The sequence below is a fragment of the Cucumis melo genome, chromosome 2 (assembly GCF_025177605.1).
Source record: "Cucumis melo cultivar AY chromosome 2, USDA_Cmelo_AY_1.0, whole genome shotgun sequence".
Classification (NCBI taxonomy): domain Eukaryota; kingdom Viridiplantae; phylum Streptophyta; class Magnoliopsida; order Cucurbitales; family Cucurbitaceae; genus Cucumis; species Cucumis melo.
In genome coordinates, this window is record NC_066858.1 from 10,037,406 (window position 1) to 10,053,475 (window position 16,070).

The 16,070-nt window shown below is 35.2% G+C and overlaps 1 protein-coding gene across 2 annotated transcripts; it reads right to left on the reverse strand.

Annotated features, from left to right (window-relative positions):
* Window positions 1-1,882: 1,882 nt before the first annotated feature.
* Window positions 1,883-15,309, reverse strand: LOC103487211 (type II inositol polyphosphate 5-phosphatase 15). 2 transcript variants are annotated; one of them, XM_017044314.2, is made up of 11 exons: window positions 14,230-15,309; window positions 13,881-14,127; window positions 12,520-13,312; window positions 10,880-11,004; window positions 8,794-8,878; window positions 7,358-7,523; window positions 7,223-7,263; window positions 6,810-7,077; window positions 6,312-6,435; window positions 2,841-3,204; window positions 1,883-2,700 (listed from the first exon to the last, which is right to left on the reverse strand). In XM_017044314.2, the coding sequence occupies exons 1-11, from the start codon at window positions 15,053-15,055 to the stop codon at window positions 2,344-2,346; spliced, it is 3,396 nt and encodes a 1,131-aa protein (XP_016899803.2). In that variant the 5' UTR covers window positions 15,056-15,309; the 3' UTR covers window positions 1,883-2,343. The 2 variants fall into 2 exon arrangements, with proteins under 2 accessions (XP_016899803.2, XP_008443662.2); XM_008445440.3 differs by having other exon boundaries at window positions 13,881-14,130; window positions 14,230-15,304.
* Window positions 15,310-16,070: the final 761 nt, after the last annotated feature.

Consider the following 16,070-nt stretch of genomic DNA (forward strand, 5'->3'; position numbering starts at 1 on the left):
TATGGTTATTTTACGTGTTTGATGGAGTTTTGTAGCTACTATTTTTTATCTTGCAAATATCTCAAAATATCCAAATTTGAAATACCCAACTTCAAATCAATTCTAAACCTGTTTTATGTGATTTATGGTTATTTTACAACATGTTTGATGGAGTTTTGTAGCTATTTTTTTAATATTGCAAACATCTCACAATATCCAAATTAAAATATCAAACTCCAAAATCAATTATATACTTATTTTAGGTGATTTAAGAAATTTCTTAACATGTTCGAGGAGCTTCTTTAGTTGATTTTTTTTAGTCTCGTAAATATATTGCAGCTCAAAACTTGATATACCAAACTTCAAATCAATTTCATACTTGTTTTAGGTAATTTACGGTGATTTTACCCATGTTTTTTTTTTTTTTTTAATTTCACAAGTATCTCTTGTCAATCTTGCAACTCTCAAAATTAAAATTTCAACCCTAAATCAATTGCACGTATTTTATGTCATTTAAAGGTAATTTAGAGTTCTTTTAACATGTTTTAGCAAGTTCAAAGTAAGTAATTGATTTAACGTTAGAAATTTCAAGTTTGAATATTACGAGATATGTGTGAGATAAAAAATAGTAACAAAAACTTCCTAAAACAGGTGCAGAAGTACAACAAATCACACAAAACAAGTATATGAATAATTATATATTTGTTTATAAAATTTATTTTGGGCTATATATTAAGAGGATTATCTATAACAATAAAATAAACGAATACTTTCCAAAATAATATGAGAGCTATTGTTTAAGAGTGATTAATATTCTAAAAAATGACAAGAGAGTTCAAGAGAAAATAAGTTAGACAAATATGAGAGAAACTGTGAAAAAAGAAAATTTATTTTTTAATGTTTTTTTGAGGAAAAAAGAAGAAAAAAAAATTCATGTAAAGACATTTTGGACTTTTCATATCCCATTTTGTTCTAAAACTAACATTTTAAAAAAACAATCCAAAAAATCTGTAACCCCTCAAAATTGGTCTATTTTGGTAATTTCTCAAATTAGTTTATATTCCAATCGTAGAGTCTAAATACATTTTACTTTTGATTTTTGAAAGTCATAGTAGGACCTATTTGGAATGACTTCTTAGTATTTTAAACATTCATGTGACATTTATAATCAATTATTTAAGCATTTAAGAGATGTTTGGAACAAAAGGTTGCTTATTCAAGTCCTAGATAATAATAATAATGTTATAATAATTTGTGTTTGGAGCGTGAATTATTTTAATTTGAGTTTACAATAGTATGTGTTTGTATGTAAACTATTTTAGTTTGAGATAAAACAGTATATACTATAACAAAAACTAAAAGTTTATAAACGTAGAATAGTAAAAACTATAATAAATAGTAAATACTATAACAAATATAGGTATTATAATACTAAGATAATCTTTGTCTCATACACGTAAGCTAGAATAACATTTATTCATTTTTTAAAAGGTCAATACAAACATAGTCTAAAAAAGCCAATCTCTTTACATTGTTGCATAGTACTCAAATCAAATGTAACTACGTAAGCTAGATTGGAACTTAATCTAACTAGATTAAAAATAAGAAGTTGGGCCAATTCGATGAAACTAGCAAGCAACACCCAGTTTAAATAAAATTCTATTGGTTTGTTTTCTTTGTTTTGTTCACCTAAACTATATTCTCTTTATTTTGTTAACTTGACCTGCCTAGTCTCTTATCTTCTTGTGACACGTAGATTTACACAACAAATTGGAAAGTAATTTGGCAATAAACTCAGAAAATAAAAAAATTAATTATTAAAAAAATTGTCTGATGGTTCTAACATAAAGCCCTATGGTGAAAGGTCGCCACTCCATGTCATCAAAAAAATAAAGAAAAAAAATTCACATAAAATTTTTTATATACATCAAATCAAATAAAAAGCACCGAAACTATGAAGTTGCAAACATATTTTCAGCACGTACAAAGTTTGTTCAAGGAACCAAAACTCAGCCTCGTCAAAACCAAATCCACAAACATAATTGTTTCACTGTAGTTGGGATAATAACATTTAAGGAACAAATAAAACTGCCTCCTCTACTCTGCTACTGTTTCTGTATGACAACTTTCATCTATAAATTTGTGAATCCACTTATCAACAACCACCTAGAGATGGACCTGTCTTGAAATCAGGTTGAAAATCTCAAAAAATGGATATCGTTATTGAATGAACACTATTGACACAAATCAAAGCAGTACGAGTTTTGATACAAAATGGCCTCAGGTATGTACATTAAAGAAGCTGGAAGAATTGGGATCTGTTAAAGACCAAAAGCATGATTTCCCACACAATCTTGGCTGCAGTCAAGGGGTATGCAAATTTCTTAGATGGTCAACCACATCGCTGGACATGCTGAGACACTGAATATCGGATCGTTGAAGAACGCTTCCATGAATTTGGGTAGAGTTGTTCGTTTTGGTACCAGTTCCTTCTGTCTTAGGAGAAACACAATGGCGCACACGAATACGATGATTCTTTGACTTACTAGAAAAGGTTCCGTACACCTTAACAAGCAAAATAACCTCTTTATCTCTGGTGACTTCACACCATGAGTTTTGTGGATGACCATCAACAAATCCTTCTGACATGTGGGATTCCTCAAGACGAACTGAGACCTCAACAATTTGGTTAGGTTTGATAATTCCAGTTGCAGGCGAGACCTGATACAGTAGCAAGAAATAACCCAGCTTTTGTTATAGTCGATACCATCATTGATAAATAATGACGATGTTCAGCTTAGAGAATGCAAAAGTCAGGCAGAATTCGTTGTAAGTAGATTGATGTAAATAAATAAAGTTACCTCAAGCCATCGTGGAAAGCCAAAAGAACCTCTAAGACTATAATGACCTGACGCTTTGCCATTCACTCGAATCGTAGACTGACCTTCGCAAACTATTTTAAATATTGCGTCACTTTTCTCGCATTTATTTGTAATACGTAGAAGAGATGTATCCTCATGTTGAAGAAGTATGTTGTTCGTACTGACAATAACTTCAGGAATCTTGCAAAGCACATCAAGCATATGCTTAATTTTTTCGTTTGAATGAAGAATTTCTCCAAGCTCTTGTCTTCTTATAGACTCGTCAACTCGAGCAATATTGACATCAAATATACAACGAACAGGCTTATGATCGCTATCCACCACATCCATACAAGCCTCATACCTGTACAGGAAGGAAGATCAGAAGGGGAAAAAGGGAAAACTGTAACGTTGACATCAAATCTTTGTACGCCCATAAATCAATATTTGTAAGAAAGAAAAAACATTGATAGTGTTTTCAAAATAAAGGGGCATGATAGGAGAAAAACCTGATAATAGACATACTAAATCTTTCTCATTTTTTTTACAAGTTCATAAAATGTACAACTAAAAAAATAATTAGCTACAGCATTCCATACAAGAAAGCTACAGAAACAAATACCAACGGAAGTAATAAAGCTAGCAGCAGCTATCTTAGATGCATGTACATTAAAAGAGGACACATGAAAAAGACAAGAAAATAATGGCAACAAATAATGGATATTCATCCTTGGCTCTCCAACCCTTTGGAGCCACTTTCGTGTATATTTTTTTCCTTCTCTAGGTTGATCCCTCTCGCTCCCATTTTCCTTCTCTCTCCTTACAATGGGAGGTTAAGGTTTCCAAGAATTACAGAGGAAGTTTGTAAAACAGGATTTAAATTTTACCACCTAATATTAGGGTTTTATATTTTTGTAGGATCGAGGATTTAAACCTTGATCTTATGATCAAGATTTCAAGCTTTATGCTAGTTAAGTGATGCCCTTGTTGGCTAACTATCATGTTAAACTATTAGGTCTAATGATATAATAATTTAAAATGTGTAGGCAAAATTATTAAGTGGGATGACCATATTGAAAATCTTCGATTAATCTTTTCCCACAGGTCAACCATATAGACATTACACCTCCAACCTGCCAACCAAACCCAAAAAACAAGCCTTTTCATGAATGATATGAGACTAATGCTCAAAGTACATTGGAAACAACAAGCATAAAGCTACAGATCAGGAGGTACACCTGAGCATCTCAACTAGGTTGACGCCCCCTTAGCACCATCATCACCTCCAAAAAGAAATTTACAAATTACATAATGGAGACGTGAACAATTATAATCCTAGCCAAGAATATTCAAAAATAACAAACAAGACTATGGAGAGTAGTCAGGGAAGATCTTTTCCACAGTTGTTGTCAACAATTTAATTCATCGGGAGATGAGAGCACTCCAGTTTAAACTAATATCTTGACTCAAATAATCAGCAAAAGCCCTAGTGAGAGAGATGACCAAAGAGATACGTTCAATCGAGTTGCTTTAAATCTAGTAAACCAAGGAGTTTCCTTATCATGGAAGACTCTTTGGTTTCTTTCAAACCACAAATCAGCCAGCACAGCTTTCACCCCATTACTCCACAGGATTTGTTGATTCTTTTTAAGCTTTGGCCCTGCCAAAATCTGAAAAAAATATTGCTTGCTGATGCTCTTCCAAAAGCCCAGCTGTTGCCAAAAAAAATTAAATAATGCAAACCAACAATTCTGAGCATAACTGCACTCAAAGAGGATGTGTTGAATGTCTTCCTCTTCTCCTTTACAGTGTGCAAATACTTGGAGACAAACAATGGGAAGGACACTTCCTTTGTAAGACGGAGGAGCAATTCAAGTGACCAAAAATTATACTCCATACCAGAATATTAACTCTTCTAGGAATTTTCAACTTCCATAAAGCCTTTTTTAGTGCCTTGTCAAGCAGAGAAGCCAAAGAGAGATGATTTACCAATGATTTGACTGAAGGATCCATTTGCTTCAAGGGACCAATGATATGACTGAAATTCAGGAGGGAGTTTTAAGACGGAGAGATTATTGGAAGAAAAATTTACTTCTGGAAGGTTTGTTCTGTCTTTTCCTTTGCTAATACCTGGAGAGTTGTTAATCATTCTTCTTCCAAGTTTTTAGTAGTCAATTCCAACTTGTTAGAGAAGAAGTGTGTACGAGCTCAAGTTCCTATGCTGTCTGAGGAAAATTGTCTACACAGCTCCACAAGGAGAAGTCAACGTTCTTCTAAGGTATTCAATCAATCAACTTTTTGCATCCTAGGTTTGAAGACTTGCTAGAGGTATTGTTTGCAACACTTCTTCCAAGGTTCTCTCACCCCTATGGTTCCGATGAGGATTCGACTGTTGGCGAAGAATTTGATCTTAGACCCAATTCCTGAGGAACCCTTTTCATTAGAACATATTGGGGAAGCTTTTGATATAATATTTCGTAGGGCTAGTGTTTTCAAGATACAAGATTGGGTGCTTCTTCTCCTTTGTCTCCCTCTCAGATACCATCCAAATTTTCTTCAATTGTAGAAGCTTGCGGTCTTCAATTGTGTATAGTGGGTTGAATTTTCCCTGGGTTTTTCCTAATGATCCTCTGCACTTTGATTCAGTTGTAGTAGTCCTTTGGGTTGAAGCTAGACTCTTCAGTATTACCTATTTTAAAGATGGTCGAAGGCTGTAGATGCATTTGTTGGGTTCTTCATATAGTGTCCTACCTTCTTTGTTTCGTTCTTTGTATAGTCTTGCAGTCTATCTTTTTGTATGCGCTTTTCTCAAGCTTAATTGGCATTCAAGCCTTTCTTTTTTTTGATTATAGCTTTCGTTTGAAAGAGTACAATGTTCTTTGCAGGATAAACCTCTTCATTGGTTTGCTCACTTTCTTTCAGCATGGGTTCAAGCCTCTTCACATGAAATCTTTTTGTGTCCTTTTCTCCTCTTTGTATTCGTTTGGTAGTTTTGGGTATTTTTTGGTTTTCTAGGGAAAAAAGAACTTTGTAGATGCACCAAAATTTGGCATTACACACCACAAAAAATTTAAGATTCTTATTCATTCCAAATAGAAAGAGACATGCATTCCAAATATTACGAACCAGGGACTTCATTTCAAAAGGATTAGGTTGTTGCTACCCCTACCCTTTTATTCTCAAGATCCCCATATGCAAACAAGAATATAGGAGGAAAAGCAAATAGATGCAGGAAAGGAATCCTACCTAAACATATAGCCAATTAAATATTTCCAATCATTAGATCTTGATAACCTACAAGTCCTTCAAAAATAAAAGGATGGAAAAGGGAAAAGAAAAGAAGGTAACGGCCGGGGCACCAGCAACCCTTACCAAGAAAGGTCAACACATGGTATCCAATTTCTATTGGGGAGTGCAGGTGTCAAATTCAATTGCCATATATTGAAATATAATTAAAATTGAACAACATACTGTGATATAGAAGTGACTACAGGACAGTCCAAGCTGCATCCAGATGTCGAAGATGATCGGCTATCACGATACAGTATCCTGTCACACCAAGCTGGGACACGCTTCTTCTCCCCAGAATCATACCCTATTAGACAGGCAAAATAAAATTGATATCAAACCATCAGAAAACTCAAGTAACCTACATTGCAGGAAAGAAACAGAAAAGCTTCCACGAACATAATTGTCTTCATTTTTCTTTTCTTTCTTTTTATATGAAGGAATCCACTCTTTTCACCCAAGCCAGGTTTTGATAATAGAACCTGTGGGTCCTCTCATTTTCTATTGCTCTCTAATAAGGCAGTTTCAAGTATGCGTCCAAAAACCCTAAAAGAGGAGCACAAGAAAACAAAGAGATTCTGCTACTGATACATACTTTTAACTGGCAAACCAGCGACTAATACTAAAGCAGCTTTAACCAAACCTTAAACTCAACTCCACTAAACAGCATAAAAAAGATACCTGATAAACCTTGTTGTTGCCTCTCAAATTTATACGTTGGAGGAAATGTAATAACTGCTTCGCGCATTCCTTGGAAGACATTTCCAGATTCCATCTCTGTACGGAGTTGATCCTTTTCTTTGAGCCAATCAAAGCATCTTTGAGAAATAAAATCCCTAGCTTCATCATATGATACCCCATTGAGCCGATAATTAAAATCACCAAGAAAAATGATCAGATCGGCCTCAGATAATTCAGGTGTCATTTCTACAGAAGACCCAACAAAAGCCTGTGAAAGACAACTCCATCATTTGTACGCCAAATAAAAAGAAGGAAGAAGAAATTTCCAGTATATGTTAATTACAAATTATAATGAAAGTGAGAAGTAATTTAAACGACTGAATGGACCATGCAACAATTAATTCTACACATACATTTGAACTGCGAACTGTCTGAGCAGTGGGTGAAGAACAAGCTGCACAAAAAAGGAGCAATGGCAAACCAGGCATTTAGTAAAACAAATGCGTCAAGAAGTCAACTGCAAGTGTGAATAAGAAGAGCCACTATACCAGCTGTGGTACCAAAAAGATTGGATGGCCGGTGAAAAGACATATTCCGATACACGTGATCAAAATCTGCATTGCGACGGTTGACTGCTTCTAAATGTGCAGCAAAATGACAGTTAACAAAGCATAACACCCGGTCGAAAACTCTTATCCTTAAACCAACTGCCCCCTGGTCAGACAACCTTTAATCATGTCAAAATTTACAATTATGAGATATTACAAACCATAAAACATATGGTAAAAATGAACATTATATACTTAAGTCAGAATCTCCATGAATGGTCAACATTCAACATAAATCCAAACAGTAATCTATGTCGTCCTGCCAAAAACATTCAGCTACTATAGTTTGCAACATAATTCCTGAAAACATCCTTTTTCGACTAACATCCCACACATCTTGAAAGGGAACTAAGGAGATACGGAAATGATAAAGAGGTTAGCTTATTTCCCACATTTGGAGAAGATAAATTCCCAACTAGCCCATGGAGAATTTATATGGGTTCTAAAATGTGGAACTACTTTACCTTACACTAGCTCACCAGAGAGGTTTTCATGAAGACAATTAATATCAAGTGTGCTCATTTTTCCCTACAAGTATCAAGACCAAAGGCTTTTGCTAATATCCGAAGGGTTTAAAAATGACGTGGAAAAGCACAAATATAGACACCGAAGACAACATGATGTATAACAACCGAGAGAATTTTATGAATGTTTAAATGTTGTGAATACAAGAAGACAAGTACTCTATTGATAATTGAAAAGGAAACTAATGGACAAAAAAACTAATCCTAATCCTAATTAATAAAAGAAACTAATCCTAATCCTAATAGATTAAGGATTTGACCATAATATCTTATTCCTACTACACCACGACAAAATCACAACACAGCATGGACACGACACACCAATTTCTGGAAATGTAAGACACAAATACTTCAGAGATACATAATTTAATTTTTTTTTTTTTAGATAACATTATGTGATTCAGTTTTTGATTTGGAAGAAACAGAAATTTAAAAAAAAAAAAAAAAACAGAAAGAAACAAGTAAAACTCTCTAACACGTTTTTCTTTTTACTCATACATATATATACACATATACACATATATATATACACACATATATAAGTAAAAAGAAGTTTAAAGGTTTGGTTTTGGGTTTAGGGTTTTGAACCCCGAACCAAACCTTATAAACTATAAAAACCAAAATTTCAATTTGGCCGTGCATCCCTACAAAACAGCTAACCTAAAAGAAAACAAAGAAGGAAAAAAAAATTCATTCAAATATGAACAGAGGTTAATGCTCAAAATACAAAATGTACAAAAATAATTGTTTAGTTAGTCGATGAAAATATTTTTGAAAACACAATATAAAAAATGTAGAAAAATGTTACGCCGGAAGCAATAGTATTGTTGGGAACAAAGAAACAAGATATACCTTATTACCAATTGCACGTCCAAAGCCACACGGAACTGCTGCAGCATCAACATCCCCCACATAAGCTCTTATGTTACTTCTAACCCTGAAAAATTGAACTCATATCAGACACCATCTCCGAGAGACATAAGCAATTACAATGGAAGAAAAAAACTTCCCAATAATAGAACAGAAACATCCCAACCAGAAATAAAAAGTACAATACACACTCAAAGCTCAACCACAAGAAAAATCTCGAACTTCTAAGACTACAAATTTTAACCAGGCTCTAGAGATTGGGTTTGAATGTAATATGCCTTCGAGAATTTTTCTCTTTTCATTATATCAACGAAAAGTTAGGTTTCCTTTTAAAAAAAAAATCCAATTTGAATTCAGCTAGACATTCAACTTTTAACCAAGCTTTGGAAATAATAAACAGACTTTTAAGACTTCAACCAAAATTTCCGGAAGTGTGCCAACAATGATTGTTGGTGCCAATGGATACTTTTGATTACTTTACACCAAAAAAGTTGCAGGTTCATACATGAATCTCCAACCCCATTTAGCTAATAAGACCAGGTCTTTGTTTTTCAAATTTGCAATCTGAGGCCTTCATCCATCAAGGAATTAGAGACCAAACTCCAAAAGGTTAGGTGACTTAATGTCCTTGATGGATGCACCTGCTGATTTAATTTCCTCTATGCATCAATGCACCTGTTGGTCTGGAGTTACTTTCTTTTTGTATCCTTTGTCCATTGAAAATTAGTCTCATTTCATTATCTTAAAGAAGAGGCTTGTTTCTTGTTCAAAAAAGTAAAACAAGAAGAGACCACATCTCTCACTTCCTATTGGAAAGAGAAGGACCACGAGCTCCCAGACCAAACAAGGAAATCAGCAATGAAGTAATTTTAGGGATGAAAAATGAAACAGTCTTGAAAATAAAGCATAAAGAGGTCTCTCCCCCACCCAATGATCTTCCTAGTAGTGTCCCTCCCCTCTACCACCACACAATGGAACGAGTCCTCTGTAAGTGTTAGTAGTAAAGATTTGGAAATTTTGGCTCAAACTCGCCCTGAGAACAGGAAGACATTTGTTTTGGAAAAGAGGTTGCAGATGTCTTTCAAACTCCATCCCTCAAAAAGTCACCTCACAGCTGCATTCATGTCAATTTTCATTGATTAAGTCTCATCTAATTCCTTCCAAGCTTTCCTCCATAACCGAAGCTTCATAGGGCCATTCATACAGATTCACAAATCAATATAATTTTGTAGTTGATGGAAATTCTGAATTTCATCAATTGCTCCAGGTGATTTAAAGAACCTGTTTCTGTCCCTTCTTGAGGCTGGAGTTTACCTCATGTCCCAGATTTTGAATTGCCAGAAAGAAACAAATATGAAGAGATGCCAAAATTATTTATGATATTGTTATATTAGTGATAAGGCAGTTCAAAAATTTGTTGCAAGTATTTCTTTGTTGGACAATGGTTGCTTTAAATTCAGCATAGGATGTAATAATTCAGCAATCAATAGGAATCCCGTTTTCTGTCAAGAATTTTTTTTTATGAAATCAACAACTTTCATTGAGAAAAAATGAAAGAATACAAGGGTATATAAAAGGAAAACCAATGAATAAAATAGTTAGACGGGCGACGACCCTATTTGGTTGGAAAGAAAACAAATAAAAATGTTAGACTGGCAAGCAAAATGGGATATTATAAAGAATCATGCCTCTTTATGATTGGGATTCTTTATCAAGCTGAAGTTTATATTTATCCTCGTAATGCAATGAAATCTAATAGGAGAGCTATCTGTAACCATTCGGCAATTTATCTATGTACTATTCCCTGTTGCTACTGTAAGAAGGTTCTTCATGCTTCCTCTGGGAGTTTTGATTTTCCTCTAATTGTTTATCTAACATAAATGTAAACTATTGTTTTTTATTTTAAAAAATACCAAGGAAGATTGTCAGGGAGGGAAAGACCTCAGTAGGCCAATCGTACATCCACTCCAACAAGATCAAAAAACAAAAACAACTAAAATTGTAAAAATTAGAAAAGAAAATAGTCACAGATGTTATTATATAAATTCAGGGTTGATCAACTACAAACCATATTGCTATTAGCAAGCCTGCCAACTGCCTAGAACCAACACGCTGAAAAGTTGATCCTTCACCCAGCGTTTTCCCTATCATATCCAACCACCATTGGCCTAGTGAACTACCCTCGAGTCCTACCTGCATTCAAAACAAACATAAAATATGTTTAGGGAGGAAAGAAATGCAGCTAGACGGGATGAAATTTTTTTTTATCAAATTGAAACGATTGAGATATCTTCAAATTTTCAATTTGAACAGAAATGATATATTTTTAAGTCAATGTGGCCATACTCTACTCAATGGTCTCTTATATATTGCGTAGGGCTTTTTTTTCCTTCTTTATTAAAAAGGAAACAAAAATGAAAAGAGACTAATGTCAGAGATGCAATTACCCTAAGAGGGGAAAAAGACAAAATTAAAAAAGAAAAAGACAAGTCATACTAAAGATAATGAAAAGATGCTAATCTCAAAGACACAATTACCCTTAAGAGAGAAGAACGACAAAAGAAAGCAAAAAAGACAAATCATATTATTCTTTTATTGGAATTTTCATCTTCTACAGCGAGGTGAAGACTAAATATGAAAGGAAAAAGGATTCACACGAAAGCCATCTGAGAGATTAGGCACCAATAATGAAAATCCCTACTCCTAGAAGAAAATTGACACTACCCTAACAAAGAGAGGACAACTATGATGATGGAAATCTTCCATATGGTTTTCATTTCATCAATGAAAAGTTCTGTTTCTTTCAAAAAAAAAAAAAAAAAGACTTCAAATTAGTCAGGTTTAGTTTAATATTGTTATTCTTGTCAGGTTCAGTTTGTTTCTATATTTGTTCTAAGGTGTTTACTTTGTTTTGTCTTTATTGTGATGTATTTTCAGTACTACTCTCTTTTTGTTTATTTAATGAAAAGTCTCATATCGTTTTTTGAAAAAACAATTAAGGTTAAGATAGATCAAGAGGTGTTTGAGGTAGGTAAAGAGGATTTAAAAGTTGTCAGATTTCCTACCGTCTCTACCATGCATGAAACATCTATTAATGATGATAGTTCAGGAGGTGAACAAGGATTGAGTGCTGAGTTGCATTTCGATTCAATCTCTCTTGGTCCCAAGGTGGTAAGTAATGGTAAGTAAGGATTGAAGACCTAGTTTGTTTCCAATTCATATGATATGTATGAGTTCCCAAAGAGTCTAGGACTTCCTTTGAATGTTTAACCGTGGGTCTCTACGTCTTACAAATCAATTCTTTTGGAGTATGTGGTAAGTAGAAACTCAAGAAACTTTGAAGACAGTTCCAAGGATTGGTATTTAACAAGGGGACAAAATACAATTTTCGAGCTTCTATACTGATGTGCTCTTTCTTTTCTAGCTGGAGCAGCCTTTTAAGAGGAAATGCAACGGTGGGATAAAACATTAAAATATACGTTTTAGTTGTAATTATGTTTTTATTAGTACTAGCGGCACCAGCCCTTCATAGACTCCCTGTGGTGGAGTGTTCAGTTTCTCTTTTTGACTTATCAGTAAAAAAGTTTGTTTCTTCTCAAATAGAAATAACAAAACATGCAGATAAGTTTCTTGAAACTCATCAGTTATTTGGAAAGTTAAAATATAATGAGAAAAAAGATTTGTACGTTTTATAATGAAGGAACTCACAGTTTCTTTAGCTGCTGACATTGCTAGAAAACCAGCTCCCATTTCAACTTCCTGCAGCCCAACCACTACAATGCCTACATCTGAGACAACAGAACCCAGCCAGGAGATGAGAGAGTCAGGAGATGCTTTTTCCTGTCCAACATTCCATGTACCAGTGAATATTTTTAAATTTTCCATTCTTGTATACATGAATTCCTTCGCGGCCAACTCTGAGCGTAGTATGCTGTCAAGAGGTCCTGGAGAAGTAACATTCCATCCACGGATACCACCATGATTTGCCAGGGTAAATACGTAACCAGATCCAGCACACATTTCAATCACAGGGCAGCTATGAGCCACCCAACCACCAAGAAGTCTACCTTTGAGGTCCAATACCTGCACAGTACCACTGGCATATCCCACCCATACTCGTGATCCAAAAGTACAAAGGCATTGGACAGCATGAGAATGATGATGGAAATCTTGCAGACGGTTTCCGTGTTTATCCCACTGCACAAGTAAACCACTTGTACATCCAGTCCAGATCATTCCATCTATTGTCATCACTAATGCTTCAGTTCTCCGATTATCATCTCCAAAGGCCCCCTTCACAGCAGCTCGCCGAACAGCATCAGCCGCTCCCATTATAGCGTTACGTGAACGCTGAAAGAAACCAAAGGCACTCTGAGTCTTTTCTTTCTTTGAGAAAGAAACAGGCTCCAATGTAAAATCTTGGACAGATGTCATATCTATTCGGTTCTCCAGCTGACCATCAGTATTGAACACTTTCAATAGCTCCCTTGTGCGAGCATCCCTTGAAAAGTGGAAACAATAGATAACTAAAATCATTGTATTAGAAGATAATGACATTTCAAAGCACCTCTTAGCTACTGGGGAGCAAATTACAAACAGGACAGAGATAAAATAGGATATTGTAAAAGGTCATTACCCAAAGACATGCAGGGACTTGCACACTAGGATGTGCTCTGAATGCATGTCACCCAAAAAAGTTTGTACTACATTAATGAATGATTGGAAGACGCTTCTTCTGTAGCATTCGGGACAGGGTTTCCCTCTACCTCACCCCTAGGTTATTCTTTTGTACCTTACCTCTAGAATATATTTGTCCTGATTTCATATCAACAAATTTAAAAACTACTATGTAATGTAAACTCGTTCTTGCAATTTGCATATATCCAAGGATTCAAGTCTATAAGTTTGTAATCAATACACCATCTGAACTTTAAACAACAAGATTCATGAACAACAGAGAATATAATTAACATCCCATAAGGTTGATATAAGATCTCTCCTAACCAATGCACCAAATGCAACTACAAAGAAAGTAAGCCATCAGATGTAAGAATCCCATAAGAACATACCAGAGTGCGAAAGAGAGGTCACTACCACTCCATACTTTGGCAGTAGAATCGTCAGATAGCAAGTACTTAACATCCCAAGTAAATGTGTTACTGAAGCTTACACTGACTTGAGTCCTAAGGTCAACATAAGATCTCTCCACCAACAAAGAAGCCACGTGACTTTCTCCCTCTGTCATAGAGAGAGCGGTCTCTATAGCCTCCCATGACCACACCTTTAAAGCCCCTCCCTCTGAACCTGACCAAAGATCTCCTAAAGAGAGAGATAAGAAAAAAAAAAAAACCAAAACAGTCAACAAGAAAGAAGCAAACTCCACATTGCTTTGACAATCACATGAGACCATGTATATACCATAAGATGTCATTACAAGCGAAAAAACAGGACCACGATGAGCCTGCCATGATAGAGCTTCCGTGAAATGATCATTTGAATTCAAACTTTGAATATCCATTCTCCAGCTTCTAATGCGACCATCCTTGTGGCCACTCCAAACTAACCGATTGCCCTCATCAGCAACCAAGCAAAGAGTAGGCGACGTCCAAACTGACTCACGAAATGGCGCCGTCTCTTCATCACCACCCCTCACACCCATGTCTTCTGCCGCTGCATACAAATCCTCGAAATTCCAAGAGCGGACACCATATTCACTACCAGCCCACAATTGGGACTCGCTGCTAGCAACTGTCCTCAAAAAGCACCCGATCTGCGTCTCTCTCAAAGGATGCGGCCTCACTTCAAGGCTAGGGGGTCGATGAGGATGAACAGCAGCTCGCACTGGAAGCCTGAAAATCCCAGTTCCTCCACCCCGCCCAATGAATTCAGGAAGAGAAGAACTACTCCCATCATAATCCGAATCCTGATTATCGCCATCATGATTACTATACGAAACAGATTGAGATGAAAGCTTACGGTCCAGAAATTGCAGCATATAATCAAGACGTTTGGTAGTGGACTCAACAGAATTGGAAGAAACACCACCGTTTTCATTATCGGACGAAGATGAACTGGAGTCGAAGAATTGGGGAGAATAACTACGGGTCGTATCCTCCCGATTCGAGTAATTAAATCCATGATTGAGGTGATTAAGGTTCTGGGTATATGAATTAGTGAAGGGAGATGAAGAATCATCACCGTCCCCGTCGCCGTCGCCAAGGTCGATAAGGGGTGGCGGTTCCATGGAGAACCGGTGAGAAAATTGAAACTAAAACACAAAAGAAAGAGACCCAATTGGATAAAAGAGAAAATTTAAGCACAAAAGAAGGGAAACAGCAAAAATTGGAAGATGAAAAGAGAGAAAAAAAGAGTGGACCCGTTTTGAGGAGGTATTGGTTAGAGAGAAGCAAAAGCAAAAGCTTGTTGGAGATTGACTTTTGACTTCCATGGCGGAGTAAATTCGGGGTGACTGTTACATTCTCGATTTGACTTCAAACACTCAAATTTTTATTTATTTATTTATTTCCACTTTGACGGGAGAAAGCTTTTTGGTTTCTGTGGTGATGTTCCTCATAGTCAGTGCCAATGAAGAAGAAACCAAAAGGAAAAGCATTTCTTCAGGTGGTTTTTTTAGTCTCTTTCAGGGTGTACAAATTCTGTTTTCATGAAACTTCTCAATTTCTCTTTCTCTATGTTCGCTTCGGATTTGTAAGAGGTTTTGAGTAATGTATGAATAAACCTCGGACATTCATGTGCATTTCTAGAACTTGCAATCACATCTCAGTTTAAAGATATTTGATGATAGAATAAGTGAGATCTCTAACATAAAAGTTGATATTACAAACACAAAACTAGTTGAGCTATGTAAGATTTTCTAGAGTTGTTTGAATTGATCTAAAAAGGAGAATGTTTTTCAAAAATTTCATTTTTATTTTTACTCAAAAATACCAAATATACTTAAAAACTATTGTGAGGGATGGTTAACATTTCAAATTTTCAAAATAATTTTTTTTAAAAAAATTATTCCCTTGAAAATGTTTCTTAAACATGATAGGATCAAATATATGGTATAAGAAGTATATATGTAAAAAGCATTAGCTTCCTTTCCGTACTCCTTACAATTTTAAATTACCTTGTTAATTGATTCTTTGTAAAAGGCACATGGTTAATTATTGAGAACTTTATACATGAATAATGCTCTCACTTATTGTCGATAATGTTTAAGAATGATGTGGGTTGAGTTGCTAATTTTGAGAAAA